Below are 14,997 nucleotides of genomic sequence, written 5' to 3' on the forward strand. Positions count from 1 at the left end.
AATCTACTTGTGACATTAATGAAGATTATTATTTTACAGTTAAAGCCAGTTAACATACAGCCATGAGAAATAAATATAAAGCTTGATAATGAATTTTGTTAATTGCCAGCATTTTTTTCATAAAATCAGAACTATTTCTGATTTTTGCTCACAGGCTCACTCCTGTGCAAGTACATATTTAAAATATAGTGACTAAAAAGATTTTTACTCGTCAATTTCAACTATCAAGTGGCCTGTACAAAAGCGAGCTATAGCAATGATTCGAAATCCTGAGTATTCCCAACATTTAGAATCCCGAATTGTTTGAAATAAAAACACTATCGTGAAATTAAAGGTTGACGAATCGCTGCCTTTAGTTCACTTGAGGCGGAATAAACACCGCGTTTTTGATACTTGTGAGCTAATTTGCAAATGGATTTTTAAAAACCACACGCGAAAGTAAATTGAAGTTCAGATGTTTGCTTTTCTGACAACAAATGCTCGAAACCTCAGTGACGCATAAGGTCGATGGAAGAAGTTAATCCGATTTCTGGCATCTGGTTTGTACTTCAGAAACTTCTAGAGGCACTCAAAGGGAAAAGAAATTACGTCAAAACCGGATGGGTGGCAACCCTGACTAGACCTGGGCAAAGGGTTTCTGTGAAAGGACCACCTGTAACAAAAAAGAAACAAGTGAATGGACGATGTGGCATTTTAAGCTGTGTGTGTTTTTGGTTTGCTTTATACTACAGTATATGCAAAATCACATTAAAATAGTAAAGGGCGAGGAGGGGGAACACGGTGCATTTTTCTTTCCGCCATTGAGAGGAGCAGGAAGGGGGCGGGCAGCAGGAATGCGCCTTTGTCGTCAGCGGCCCGCCCGCCTTCCCTGTGGCCTATAAATTCCGTCGACGCCATCTCTTCGGTCCTTTAGTCTCCGAGTCAACCTAAGGGAGGTTTGCAGCTCCACCGCTGAACGGTAACTATTGAGAGGATGGGGGGGGGGTGAAAAAAAGGGAAAGCTGCTTAAAAACTGCAGAGAATGTAGACTAGGCCCGCGGTTATTTTGCATCCCTTCAACCAGGGCGGATTCGGTTTCTTTTAAGCTATTCGCTCTTTTTTTTTCCAGACCCTCCCAGGAGCGCATCCGATTTAATGGAGGGGTTTTTTAAAAATGCCATCCGTTCGGTTTTTGGCCTCCTGTAAATGATGCTGATTTTCCAGCAGATGATGTAGCGAATATTTTTGGCTTTCAGGTGTGGCGAGTACCCTTGACCACCGCCATTTTCCCGGGCACCTCGGGGCCGAACTGCTTCATATTTGGACAATTCTTCATTTTAAAAAAAATTCACATCAACCCGCCCGGAGTAGATGTCGGGTGCCTTTTTGAAATGAGGAAAAATCGTTCGTAAAATGGCTTTAAATATATTACATAATATATGATAAAAGTGCCGGTTCGTCGTCGGGAGCGGCTGGACACGGGGCCTCCTGCTTGGCCCGGGGCCTGCTGTGGATTTTCGAGGCCGCCTCTTTGTGAGGCTGAGAATGTGGGCGGACAATCTGCTTGAATCCGAGTTTTAAACGTCGCCATCCGGCGACATCGAGCCGATTTTTAGTCGCTGCCCGATGTCTGCCACGTTTGTGGCCGTGTATTTTCTGTGATGTTCTTCGGCGGCGGCGGCGCTTCTAGCTTGTGTGGAGAGGTGCCGGAGGCTCCATTGTTCCCCGTCTGATGCAACAATGGCCCCGGAGCCGCTCGTTCCGGATCGACTCGGGCACCGCCTCCCGCACTTGTCCAAAAACAAAACATGGGAATTTATTTTCAAAAGTACATAATGTTTCTTTTTAACTCCACGCTGGGTCGATTACCGCGGCTCATTCTTTGGAACTCTAGTGTCCCCCCCCCCCCCCCCCCCCCCCCCAAAACATATCCCATCCCCCAATTAATTTACGAGTATGTTTTCTGTAGTGAACTCTTGGATTTTGCAGAAGCTGTTCCGGGCGTGTTACATTCCGGTTCAGCCAATTCATTCGACTTCACACCACATGTGTTCCTGCAGCAGAGGCAACCCCTCCGCCTTCGCCCCGAGTGCTTTAACCTGTCTCTGGGTTAGGGAGCCATCTGGCGTTGGCTGTATTTCCAATGTCACGGCACTAACCCTCTCTTCCCTGAGCCACTTGCCACGTCCCCATTGACTCACTCGCAGGATGTGATATCGTACTTGGCCAGGGTTCGCTTTTTTTAAAAACTGGCCTCGCTTGAAGCCGCAAGCATTTTTAAAAAACAGTACCGTTTTGTGTTTTGCAAATAGTGCTGGGGAAAAAAAACTTTGATTTTAACAGATGATGGTCTGCTTTCCATAAGGCATTAAACCTCGTGTATCTAAATGCAAGGTTTGCAAGATCCCATTAGTTCGCTGACATTTATGTACTCTGGTTAAGAAACATTTTACTTTTTAACAGAATTCACGCTGACTTGAAAATGGGCAAGGAAAAGGTGCACATCAACATTGTTGTCATTGGACATGTCGACTCCGGTAAATCTACAACCACTGGCCATCTCATTTACAAATGTGGTGGAATTGATAAGAGAACCATTGAGAAATTTGAAAAGGAAGCAGCAGAGGTTAGTTTTTCAAATATTGTGTTGTCATCAAATATGATGTGGTTCCATGGGTATAATTGTTCTGTTAGGACTTCTGCAAAGTATAGCTGTATATGGGATTGTTGGTTAAGTCTTCTATAACTGAATTAAATGAGCTTGCACAGTGCATGGTTTCTTCTATAACTGAATTAAATGAGCTTGCACAGTGCATGGTTATATTTTATTGACTAATGCTCCTGGACTTTGGTTGGCCTCACATATGTTTGTATTCCTATAGATGGGCAAAGGATCCTTCAAATATGCCTGGGTCTTGGATAAGCTGAAGGCTGAACGTGAACGTGGTATTACCATAGATATCTCCCTCTGGAAATTTGAAACTTCAAAGTACTACATCACCATCATTGATGCCCCTGGACACAGGGACTTTATCAAGAATATGATTACTGGGACATCACAGGTACATAATCAGTCCTGCAGCACATATATTTGGGATCTTGAAGTTTTTTGCCGTTGCTGATCAGCCAATAAAATGACCTCCAGCTGCTAGACTCTAGTGAGTCAAGACTCTACCTTTCCTCGTGAGACAACCCTTTCATCTCAAGAATCAACTTGATTTTCTGACCTTTTAATGCAACTACATCCCTCCTTTTTATGGAGATTAAAACTACACTATTCTAGGTACATTTTCACCAACTGTTTCCCCTGTGCAATTGCAGCAAGCTGCTCTTCTCACAACTGATCTACATGTTGTTAACTGTATTGGTCCCTTCAGGTAATTTTCAAAAAATAAATTTAGAGTACCCAATTATTTTTTCAAATTTAAGGAGCAATTTAGTATGGTCAATCCACCTGCTCTGCACATCTTTGGGTTGTGTGGCTGAAACCCACTCTGACACGGAGTATGTGCAAACTTCAGACAATTTAATGTAGATGGTAAAATGAGGACACAACACTGATTCCTGTAGCATTCCACTAGTTACCAACCTGAAAATTATCCATTTACCTTGTGGAAGCATTGGTAGCATTAGCTCTATCCATACTTTGTAACATGTCTTTGCAGTTGCTTATTGTGTTGTTGACTGAGAATGAACAGTACTCCTGATGGTGATCATGCCCCAACAGGAGTCCCTGTTCAGTTTGTTATATTCCTGAGATCTCCCTGAACAGACGAAGATTTTTAACAGATCTGTTTTCTCCCAGGCTGACTGTGCTGTGCTGATTGTTGCTGCCGGTGTGGGTGAGTTTGAAGCTGGTATATCAAAGAATGGACAAACTAGAGAGCATGCCCTGTTGGCCTACACCCTGGGTGTGAAGCAGCTCATTATTGGTATCAACAAGATGGATTCTACTGAGCCACCATACAGCGCAAAACGATATGAGGAAATCACAAAGGAAGTCACCACATACATCAAGAAGATCGGCTACAATCCAAATACTGTAGCTTTTGTCCCCATCTCTGGTTGGAATGGTGACAATATGCTGGAAACCAGTATAAATGTAAGTCTCATCATTGTAGCTTAGATATACTTTGAGCACAATTCATCTTGGTAAATGTACAGTATATTGTTTGACTGCTTGTAACTTTAGAAGACTTATTTTACTTTACATAGTAGGGGTTGAAATGTTTAGCTCTGGGTGTCTCGTGAAAGATTTCCTACGTAGCTAATATTCATTCTTTTTTTAAAAAAAAGATGGGCTGGTTCAAAGGTTGGGAGATTACTAGGAAAGACGGCAAGGTAGTTGGACACACTCTTTTGGAGGCCCTCGACCACATTCTACCTCCAGAGCGCCCTGTAAACAAACCACTTCGTCTGCCCTTGCAGGATGTCTACAAGATTGGTGGTAAGTCTTGTTATGATATATAACATTCATGTGATTCATAAATTTATAATGTATTTACATCTCCATGGAAGGCAAACACCAAATGTCTAATTACAGTTTCTTCCTGTGTATGTTAAAGGTATTGGTACAGTACCAGTGGGTCGTGTTGAGACCGGTGTTATGAAACCTGGTATGTTGGTGCACTTTTCTCCTGCCAATCTTATCACTGAAGTGAAATCTGTGGAAATGCACCATGAAGCCCTTTCGGAAGCCTTACCAGGTGACAATGTTGGTTTCAATGTGAAGAACGTCTCTGTTAAAGATATCCGTCGGGGTAATGTTACCGGTGACAGCAAACAAGATCCACCAATGGAAGCGTCTTCCTTTATTGCACAGGTGAGAGGATGTGTTAATATTATATCTCCATTTGAATTTGCAATAAGAATGTTTCCGTTAAGCCATAGGCTTCTGGAAAGCTAGCTTGCGATTGTGTCTTGTTTATGAAGAGATAAGTTGAATGATGTGTGTGATTCTGTATGATTTTAGGTTATTATCCTGAACCACCCTGGACAAATTTCTGCTGGCTATTCCCCAGTACTTGATTGCCATACTGCCCACATTGCCTGTAAGTTTAGTAACTTAAAGGAGAAGATTGATCGTCGTTCTGGCAAGAAGTTGGAAGATAGTCCAAAATTCGTTAAGTCTGGAGATGCAGCCATCGTAGAAATGGTCCCATCCAAGCCCATGTGTGTGGAGAGCTTCTCTGAATACCCACCTCTTGGTATGTTTCCCTTTCGGTGGTTAGGATTGCATTTTCTTTTCAAATTGGACACGCACACTCTGTACAGAGGCCTAATCTTTCTTTATTTCTTTCTTTCTTTAGGTCGTTTCGCTGTCCGCGACATGAGACAAACTGTGGCTGTAGGTGTGATCAAAGGTGTTACCAAGAAGGAATCTGCTGTCAAAACGACCAAGGCTGCAAGTAAACTATTAAAGAAGTGAATATCACCATTGGCCACTCTGATTCAGCAAGCCCAGTTGAGACTGACACCACCAAAACGCTTGTTTGTTACCAGCCAAATATGTGTATTGATGAGGGACTGGATATTGATAAAAATGCATAGAAAGAAATTCAGAAGGAAAGGATGAGGAATGGTGGAATCTTGATGTATTTGTAAACACCCTTTTCACTTAGGTGACAAACTGTTTTGGTTGTGTAACAACTTAAAACTAATAAATATACAAAACTTGTTGACTGACTTTTTCCAAAATGGTAATGTGGTGAGGTCAAACGGCTCTAAAGAATATGATGTGGAGATGCCGGCGTTGGACTGGGGTGAGCACAGTAAGAAGTCTTACAACACCAGGTTAAAGTCCAACAGGTTTGATTCAAACACGAGCTTTCGGAGCGCAGCTCCTTACTCGGGTGAAGGAATATTGACCTCCATTCAGTAGGATGGGATGGGGGATGTATTTGAAACATGGTTGGTTGGATGGACTGGGTGTAGTACTCTTGTTCCATTTTGTCCTTGAAGGATGTAGTCACTCTGGTATCCACACATGGGGAGTTTAATTTAGACTGGGTTTTGCCTTTTTCCTCTCATCCCACCTTGCAATTAACCTATTTTTACTTTTGGACTGCAACATTTCTGCAGTAGCATGTAAGCCAACAGGATAATGGAAACGGAAGGACACCAAAGTGCAGCATTAGAATCTTTAAGGAAAATAACAGATGTATTTTAAATACACCCACATGGGCTTCTGTCCTATAACATTTATAATGTATTTACATCTCCATAGAAGGCAAAACATGTCTCTAATTTCCTCCAGCACTAGAGGAGATAGAAAGTGTCGCAACAATTCTGACCGATCCCACTTTCCCATGCTTGGCCTATAGCCCTCGAAGTTATGGCAGTGCAATACTTGGAGTGTTAACAAGAGTTTCTGACTAGACTACTGTTGCAGGCAGAGTATCCTCTATGCTTCATGTATTTTTAAATTTCCAATTAAGGGACAACATAGCCAATCTACCTACTCAGCACATCTGGGCTGTGTGGGTGAGACCCATGCAAGCCACGGTGAGAATGTGTAAACTACCCGGACAGTGGGATAGAATCCTCTGTGCCATAGTACCATGCTATTGATGCTTCTGATAGAAATCTGTAGCACTCAATTCTTATGTACCTCTGTACCAGATTCGCTTTCAATCTTCAATACTTTAAGGAAGACAAAACTCATCTCCAGCTCTGGCAGCATCCGGGTAAGTTTTGGCAACTTCTCCACTTACAAATTAGTTTTAAGTTTGAACTGGTAATAGGTGGCATGGTAGCACAGTGGGTAGGACTTGCTTCACAGGGGCAGGTTCAATTACATGGCTTGGGTCACTGCGGAGTCTATGTTCTGCGTGGGTGTGCTCTGGTTTCCTTCCACAAGTACTGAAAGATGCTAGGTCGTTTGGACATACTGAATTCTACCCGAACAGGTGCTGGAATGTGGCGGCTGGAGGACTTTCACAGTAACTTCTATCTAGTGTTAATGTAAGCCTACTTGTGACAATCGAGATTATTATAATGGTTCACTTGTCCAGAATAGTTTCTCCATGGGGTGGCGCAGTGATTAGCACTGCAGCCTCTGATGAGGAACTGAATTTGATCTTGGATCACTGGAGTTTGCACATTCTATGTGGGTCCCACCCCCACAAAGCAAAGATGTGCAGGGTTGGTGAATTGGCCACACTAAATTGCCCCTTAATTAGAAAAAAAATTGGGTACTCAAAATTTGTAATGTTTTTAAAAAGTCAATCCCATATAATTTTGAATCCCTCTTGCTATTCAACTTAGGGTGTAAATTCCTCCTTGGCCCATTGAGTCTGCTCCGCCATTCAATCATGGCTGATCCCCTTATTAATCAAGAACCTATCTCTGTTTTTATTATAAATTTAGATTACCCAATTATTTTTTCCAATTAAGGGGCAATTTAGCATGGCCAATCCACCTACTCTGCACATTTTTTGGGTTGTGGGGGCGAAACCCACGCAGACACGGGGAGAATGTGCAAACTCCACAGACAGTGACCCAGAGCTAGGATCGAACCTGGGACCTCAGTGCCATGAGGCAGTTGTGCTAACCACTTGGCCACCGTGCTGCCCATCTATTTCTGTCTTAAAGACACTCTGATTTCGCCTCCACAGCCTTCTGCGGCAAAAAATTCCACAGATTCACTACCCTCTGGCTGAAGAAATTCCTCATCTGTTTTAAAGGATCGTCCCTTTAGTCTGAGATTGTGTCCTCTGCTTCTAGTTTTTCCCTACACGTCCACTCTATCCAGGCCATGCAGTGTCCCTGTAAGTTTCAATAAGATTCCCACCTGCCTCATCCTTCTAAACTCCAGAGTACAGACCCAGAGTCCTCAACCGTTCCTCATATGACAAGCTCCTCACTCCAGGGATCATTCGTGTGAACCTTCTCTGGCCCCATTCCAAGGCTGCACATACACACTTCCTTAGATACTGCCAAAACTGTTCACTTTACTCCAAATGAGGTCTGACCAGAGCCTTATATAGCCTCAGAAGTACATCCCTGGTCTTGTATTTTTTTAAATTTAGAGTACCCAATTAATTTTTTTCCAATTAAGGGGCAATTTAGCGTGTTCAATCCACCTACCTTGCACATCTTTGGGTTGTGGGGGCGAAACCCACGCAAACACGGGGAGAATGTGCAAACTCCACACGGACAGTGACCCAGAGCCGGGATCGAACCTGGGACCTCAGCGCCGTGAGACTGCAGTGCTAACCCACTGAGCCACCATGCTGCCCCCTGGTCTTGTATTCTTGACATGAATGCTAACATTGCATTTGCCTTCCTAACTGCTGACAACCTGCAAGTTAACCGTAAGAATTGTTAACAAGGAGTCCCAAGTCTCTGCGCTTCTGAATTCCTAAGTATCTTCCCATTTAGAAAATAGTCTTATGCTTCCATTTCTCCTTCCAAAGTGCTTAACCTCACACTTTTCCGCATAGTATTCCATCTGCCACACCTTTACCCACTCTCCTAGCCTGTCCAAGTCTCTGAGCCTGGCCTGCTTCCTCAATGCTACCTGCCCGGCTACAGATCTTTGTATCAATTGAAAACTTAGCAACTGCCTTCCGTTCCTTCCTCCAGATCATTGAGGTACACCACTAGTCACCGGCTGCCATCCTGAAAAACACCCCTTTATCCCCACTCTCTGCCATCTACCAGTCAGCCAATCCTCTATCCATACCAGGATCTTGCCCATAACATCATGGGCTCACCTTCAAAAGCCCTCTGGAAATCTAAATAAATTATGTCTACTGGTTCTCCTTTGTCTAACTTCCTTGTTACTTTTTTGATGGGTACAGGTTTTGTCTTTTTGGGCTACAAACTTGATTTATGTACTGAGTTTATTTGTATCCTATTTAAAGGTTTCCCATTGGATTTGGTTAATTTTGGCTTCCAGACCAGTTGAGTTTTAAAACATTTTTAAAACTGCAGCAAAGCGGCAGCACGGTGGTGTAGTGGGTTAGCCCTGCTGCATTCTCCCCGTGCTTGCATGGGTTTCGGCCCCACAACCCAAAGATGTGCAGAGTAGGTGGATTGGCCACACTAAATTGTCCCTTAATTGGAAAAAATGAATTGGGTAATCTAAATTAAAAAGAAACTGCAACAAAACCACAGGAATGGTACATGCACCACAAGTAAAAGTAAAGGCTTCAATATTCATGAATCCAGAGGGGAACAGCTGTACAAGTGGATCAATACAATCATTGGACATAACTTGATGCAGGGTACTTCCAAAAGCCCCACCAAAAGGGAGAACTGGATAAAGTTACAAAAACAGGAAAGTAGTGCACACTTTAAGAGTTCAGCACAAATATTTTGCATGCCATGTTTGAGCATAGACCAATAATATATCCATGTCACACGTAGGCTTACATTAACACTGCAGTGAGGTTACTGTGAAAATCATTCAACTCCAGCACCAGAGGCACCAATGACACCACCTCTTTCCTAAGATGAACCACAAAAGAAAACTAGCAGAAAAACTAGATTGTTTTGTCCCACAGAGACAAGGAAGGAATGGTAAGGTGAAGGAGCCTTGGATGACAGAAGTGGAGCGTTGAGTCAAGAGGCAGAAGGAAGCTTACGTTCCGCCTGGAGGTCGGTGACCAGTGGTGTTCCGCAAGGATCTGTTCTGGGACCTCATCTGTGGTTTTTATAAATGACTTGGAAGTGGAAGAGTGGGTTAGTAAATTTGCTGATGACACAAAGGTTGGGGGAGTTGTAGATAGTATTGAGAGTTGTTGCAGGTTACAATTGACAGGATGCAGAGCTGGGCTGAGAAGTGGCAGGTGGAGTTTAACCTTGATAAATGTGAAGTGATTCATTTTGGAAGGCCAAATTTGAATGCTGAATACAGGGTTAAAGGCAGGATTCTTGGAAGTGTGGAGGAACAGAGGGATCTTGGTGTCTATGTACATAGATCCCTTAAAGTTGCCACCCAGGTTGATAGGGTTGTTAAGAAGGTATGGTGTGTTGGCTTTCATTAACGGGGGGATTGAGTTTAAGAGCCACGAGGTCTTGCTGCAGCTTTAGACCACACTTGGAATATTGTGTCCAGTTCTGGTCGCCTCATTATAGGAAGGATGTGGATGCTTTGGAGAGGGTACAGAGGAGATTTACCAGGATGCTGCCTGGACTGGAGGGCATGTCTTATGAAGAGAGGTTGAGGGAGCTAGGGCTTTTCTCACTAGCGAAGAAGGCAGAGAGGGGACTTGATAGAGGTGTACAGGGTGATGAGAGGCATGGATAGCCAGAGACTTTTCCTCAGGGTGGAAATGGCTGTCACGAGGGGGCATAATTTTAAAGTGATTGGAGGAAGGTACAGGGGAGATGAGAGTGGTGGGTGTGTGGAATGCACTGCCAGCAGAGGTGGTGGAGTCAGTCATTAGGGACATTTAAGCGACTTAGACAGGCACATGGACAGCAGTAAATTAAAGTACTGTGAGGCAATAAAAGAAAATTACTGCGGATGCTGGAATCTTAAACGCAAGAGAAAATGCTGGAAAATCTCAGCAGGTCTGGCAGCATCTGTAGGGAGAGAAAAGAACTAACGTTTCGAGTCCAAGACTCTTTGTCAAAGGTGATGTAATAACGGGGAACACAGATGGCGGAGGCACTGAAGCCGTATTTTGCCTCTGTTCACGGTAGACGAAAATGAAAAATTTCCAAAAACGTAGTGCAATTATCATTACTCGGGAGAAGGGATTGAATAAATTAATGGGATTAAAGGCAGATAAATTCCTGGGTTCCGATGGCCTGCACGCTAGGGGATTAAAGGAGGTAGCAGCAGAGATGGTGTATGCATTGGTTATGATATTTCAAAATTCCATGGATTCTGGAAAAGTCGTGGTGGATTGGAAACACGCTAATGTGATGTTCCTATTCAAAAGGGCAGGCAAAAAGTAGGAAACTAGACTAGTTAACTTGACCTCTGTGGTGAGGGGAGTTGCTGGAACCAATCATTGAGGAGTTGACTGAACATTTTGAAAGACAAAGCTCAATCCACAATTGTCAGCATGGTTTTCTGAAGGGTATGTCATGCTTGAGAAATTGGCTTGTGTTCTTTGAAGATGTAACCAGCAAGGTGGATAATGGGGAAGCTGTTCATGTGGTATATCTACACTTCCAGAAGGCCTTTGACAAGGCGCCACATAAAATACTGATCCAGAAGGTGAGATCGCAGGTGATTGGGGTAGAGTACTAGATTGGATTGAGGATTTGGATAAATAGATCCTTCTCTGACTGGCAAACTAACTAGTGGGGTGCCGCAGGGGCCGTTGTCAAATCTCAACTTTACAATCTATATAAATGATCTGCAAGGAAGAGTAACATAGCCAAATTTACGGGTGATACTGAAATAGTTGGGAAAGCAGACAATGAAGAGGAGATAGAGCTTACAGACAGATATAGATGGGCTAGGAGAATGGGACTAAATTTGGCAGATGGCTTTAAAGTGGATTAGTGTGAGATTATCAGCGCAGTGGGGGGTGTGCTGGTAGTTGGAGTATTGATGAGGGTTGGGCTTGTTATTTTGTGTGGGGGGGAGGGAGGGACTGCTGAGGGGCTTTTAAGATGTGGTATGGGGAGGGCCGATGATGGTGGATATCTGAGGGCAGTGGAGGTTGGATATGGGACTGTTGGCAGATGAGGAGGTTTGTGAGTGGGTGAGGGCAGCCATTCAGAGATATGGGGAGCTGAACGGATATAAATGGGCTAGGAGATTATGGCCGCCACGCTGTGGGAGGCATTGATGGCAGTAGTAAGGGGGGAGTTTATTTCAATACGGGCACACAGGGATAAGACGGAGTGGGCAGAGATGGTGAGGTTAGCGGAGGAGATCTTGCAGGAGGTATTCGGAGGCGGGACAGTTGAGGCGGCTGAAACTGCCGATGGAGTTTGGGTTATTGTCTACGGGGAAGGCGGTAGGGCAGTTGAAGGCGAAGGGGGTGGTCTATGAATATGTGGAAAAGGCGAGTAGGATGTTGGCACATCAACTGAGGCAGCGAGGGAGATTGGAAAAGTGAAGGATGGGGGAGGGGGGGAGCACAGTCTTGGATCTGGTGGGGGTGTTTGGGGATTTTTATAGGAGGTAGAGGGAATGAGGTGATGTTTGGAGGGGTTGGAGTTTCTGAGGGTGGAAGAGGATCTGGTGGAGGAGTTGGGAGCCCCCATTGGGCTGGTGGAGGTGGCAGAAGGGCTTGGAGGGATGCAGGCGGGGAAGGCCCCGGGCCCGGATGGGTTCCCAGTGGAAGTCTTCAAAAAGTTTTCTGGGGACTTGGAGTCTCTGCTGGTGAGGGTGTTTAATGAGACGAGGGAGCAAGAGGTGCTTGCTTCCCCTATTGTTATTGCAGGCCTCGATCTCCTTAATTTTAAATAATGGCAGTGGAGATGGGCTGATACGCGATCAGTGGTTAGCACAGTTGCTTCACTATTCCAGGGTCCCAAGTTTGATTTCCGGCTTGGGTCACTGTCTGTACGGAGTTTGCACTTTCTCCCCGGGTCAGCGTGGGTTTCCTCCGGGTGCTCCGGTTTCCTCCCACAGTTCAAAGATGTGCAGGTTAGGTGGATTGGCCATGCTAAACTGCCCTTAGTGTCCAAAAAGGTTGGGTTGGGTGGGGTTACGGGGATAGGGTGGGGCTGTGTGCTTAGGTAGGGTGCTCTTTACAAGGGCCGGTGCAGACTCAATCGGCCGAATGGCCTCCTGCACTGTAAATTCTATGATACCTAGAGGACTGGTCACGCAGGTCATAAGGATCGTGGGGCTGCCAGAGGGGAGTGAAGGGGCTGATGCCGGCACATATGTGGGGAGGATGCTGGTGAAGCTACTTGGGGAGGGTGCATTTGCACAGCCATTGGAGGTGGATCGAGCGCACAGGACGCTAATGAGGAAGCCCCAGGGGAAGGAGCCATCGAGGGTGATGGTGGTGCGGTTGCATCAGTTTTGGACAAGGAGTAAATAATGAGGGGGGCTAGGCAGACGAGGCGCCACACCTGAGTGTGAAATGCGAGTGTACCAGGACCTGGGTGTAGAGTTGACCAAGAGGAGAGCGAGTTTTAACAAGGTCAAGGCAGCCTTCTACGAGGAGGGAGTGAAGTTTGGGCTACTGTACCCGGCACACCTGTAGGTGACCTACGAAGGCTGGGAATTGTACTTTGGTTCGGCAGAGGAGGCAGTAGATTTTGTTAAAGACAATGGACTAGCAGGAGGAGGTGGACTTTGAACTGGTGGAGATGCTGTGATGATGCTCCTGTTAACTTATGTTTGGGGCCATTTCTTTCTTTTTCGCCTTCAGCTTTGTTCTTTATTAGGGGATGGGGGGGGGGGGGGGGGGTTGGTCTCTTTGTTTGGGCTGGGGGAGGGGTTGTTTTTGCTTGTTTGCACTAATGTTCGAGTGGGGAGGAGGGGAATCAGTGGGGGGTAGGGTGCTAGGTGCCATGGGCGGGGGCTGTCAGGCTAGCTGGGCGCTATGTGGGGTGAGTGGAAGGTCAGTGGGGGATGAGGACAAGGGTTGTTGCTAGGGGATTTGGGGGTGAGGTGGAGCACTGCTGACAGGGGAAGAGCTTTTAAAGTATAAGGGGAGGAGGATCGATGACAGTGGGTGTCCGAGGGCGGGCCCGGTGAGGTGCAGGACACGTGCCAGAGGCTGGCCCAAGGAGGGACTATGAATGATCGGCGGTGGTGGGGGATGCAGTGTGCCCCCCGACCAGGCTGGTCACGTGGAACGTGCGAGGATTGAAGTGGGAGATCAGGTTAGGCTGCGGAAGGGATGGAATGGGCAAGCATTTCATTTGGGAATGGACTTTAGAACGAAGGGGTTGGCGATTTTGGTCAATAAGCGATTGCGTTCGAGAAGGGAAATATAGTGGCGGACTCTGGGGGAAGGTACATTATGGTAAGCGGGAAATTGGAAGTTGCTGGTTGTGTTAGGAAACATCTATGCCCCGAACTGGGACAATGTGGAATTTATGAGGCGGGTGCTGGGGAAGATTCCGGGCCTGGACTCTCATCAGTTGATTATGGGTTATGGGTGGGTGGGTGGGGGGGGGGGGGGGGGTTGGGGGGACTTTAATATGGTCCTGGATCCGAGACTGGATCAGGGAGGTGTCGGCTACAGCTAAGGAGCTTCGGGAGTTCATGGAGCACATGGGAGGGGGAGGTGGATCCGTGGAGATTTGGGAGGCCGAGGGCGAAATAAATTTTGTTTTATTCTCATGTGCATAAGGTGTACTCCCGAATAGATTTCTTCATGTTGGATAAGACATTGTTGGCAGGGGTAGTAGATGTCAATCATTCGGCAATAGTGGTGTCGGACCATGCCGCGCACTGTGCGGATTTACAAGTGAGCAAGGGCGGGGGTGCCCAGCGCCCACAATGGAGGCTGGACTTGGGGCTGTTGGCGGAGGAAGAGGTGTGTGAGCGGGTGAGGAAGGCCATCTGGGGGTATGTTGAGATTAATGACATGGGGGCAGGTACAGTTTGGGAGGCAGTGGTCAGGGGGGAGTTTATTTCGCTTCGGGCACACAGGGAGATGGCGGATCGGGTGGAGATAGAATGGCTAGTTAGTGGAAAAAATCCTGCAGGTGGACAGAAAATATGCAGAGGCCCCGGAGGAAGGGCTATTAAAGGAACGGCAGAGGTTGCAAATGGAATTCAGGTTGTTATCCAGGCGTTAGGGCAGTTGCAAAGGGTGAGAGGGGCGGTATATGAGTATGGGGAGAAAGCGAGCAGGATGTTAGCGCACCAGTTGAGGAAGCAGGAGACGGCGAGAGAGATTGGGAAAGTGAAGGACACAGGTGGGAATACGGTCTTGGACCAACGGGGATGAATGGGGTGTTTAGGGAGTTTTACAGCAAATTGTACGAGTTGGAACCCCCAGCCTGGGAAGAAGGGATGAGGCAGTTTCTGGGAGGGTTGGAGTTCCCAAAGGGTGATGAGGAGCTGGTGGAGGGCCTGGGGGTCACAATTGGGCTTGTAGAAGTAGTAAAGGGTTTGGAAATGATGCAATTGAGTAA

The 14,997-nt window shown here is 46.0% G+C and overlaps 1 protein-coding gene across 1 annotated transcript; it reads left to right on the forward strand.

Moving 5' to 3' along the window:
- Positions 1 to 802: 802 nt before the first annotated feature.
- LOC119967599 (elongation factor 1-alpha 1-like) lies at positions 803 to 5,658 on the forward strand. Its single transcript, XM_038800336.1, has 8 exons — positions 803 to 958; positions 2,443 to 2,605; positions 2,862 to 3,041; positions 3,785 to 4,081; positions 4,276 to 4,426; positions 4,545 to 4,801; positions 4,952 to 5,186; positions 5,289 to 5,658. The coding sequence occupies exons 2-8, from the start codon at positions 2,462 to 2,464 to the stop codon at positions 5,405 to 5,407; spliced, it is 1,383 nt and encodes a 460-aa protein (XP_038656264.1). The 5' UTR covers positions 803 to 958; positions 2,443 to 2,461; the 3' UTR covers positions 5,408 to 5,658.
- The last annotated feature ends 9,339 nt before the right edge of the window (positions 5,659 to 14,997 follow it).

The sequence above is a fragment of the Scyliorhinus canicula genome, chromosome 1 (assembly GCF_902713615.1).
Source record: "Scyliorhinus canicula chromosome 1, sScyCan1.1, whole genome shotgun sequence".
NCBI lineage: Eukaryota > Metazoa > Chordata > Chondrichthyes > Carcharhiniformes > Scyliorhinidae > Scyliorhinus > Scyliorhinus canicula.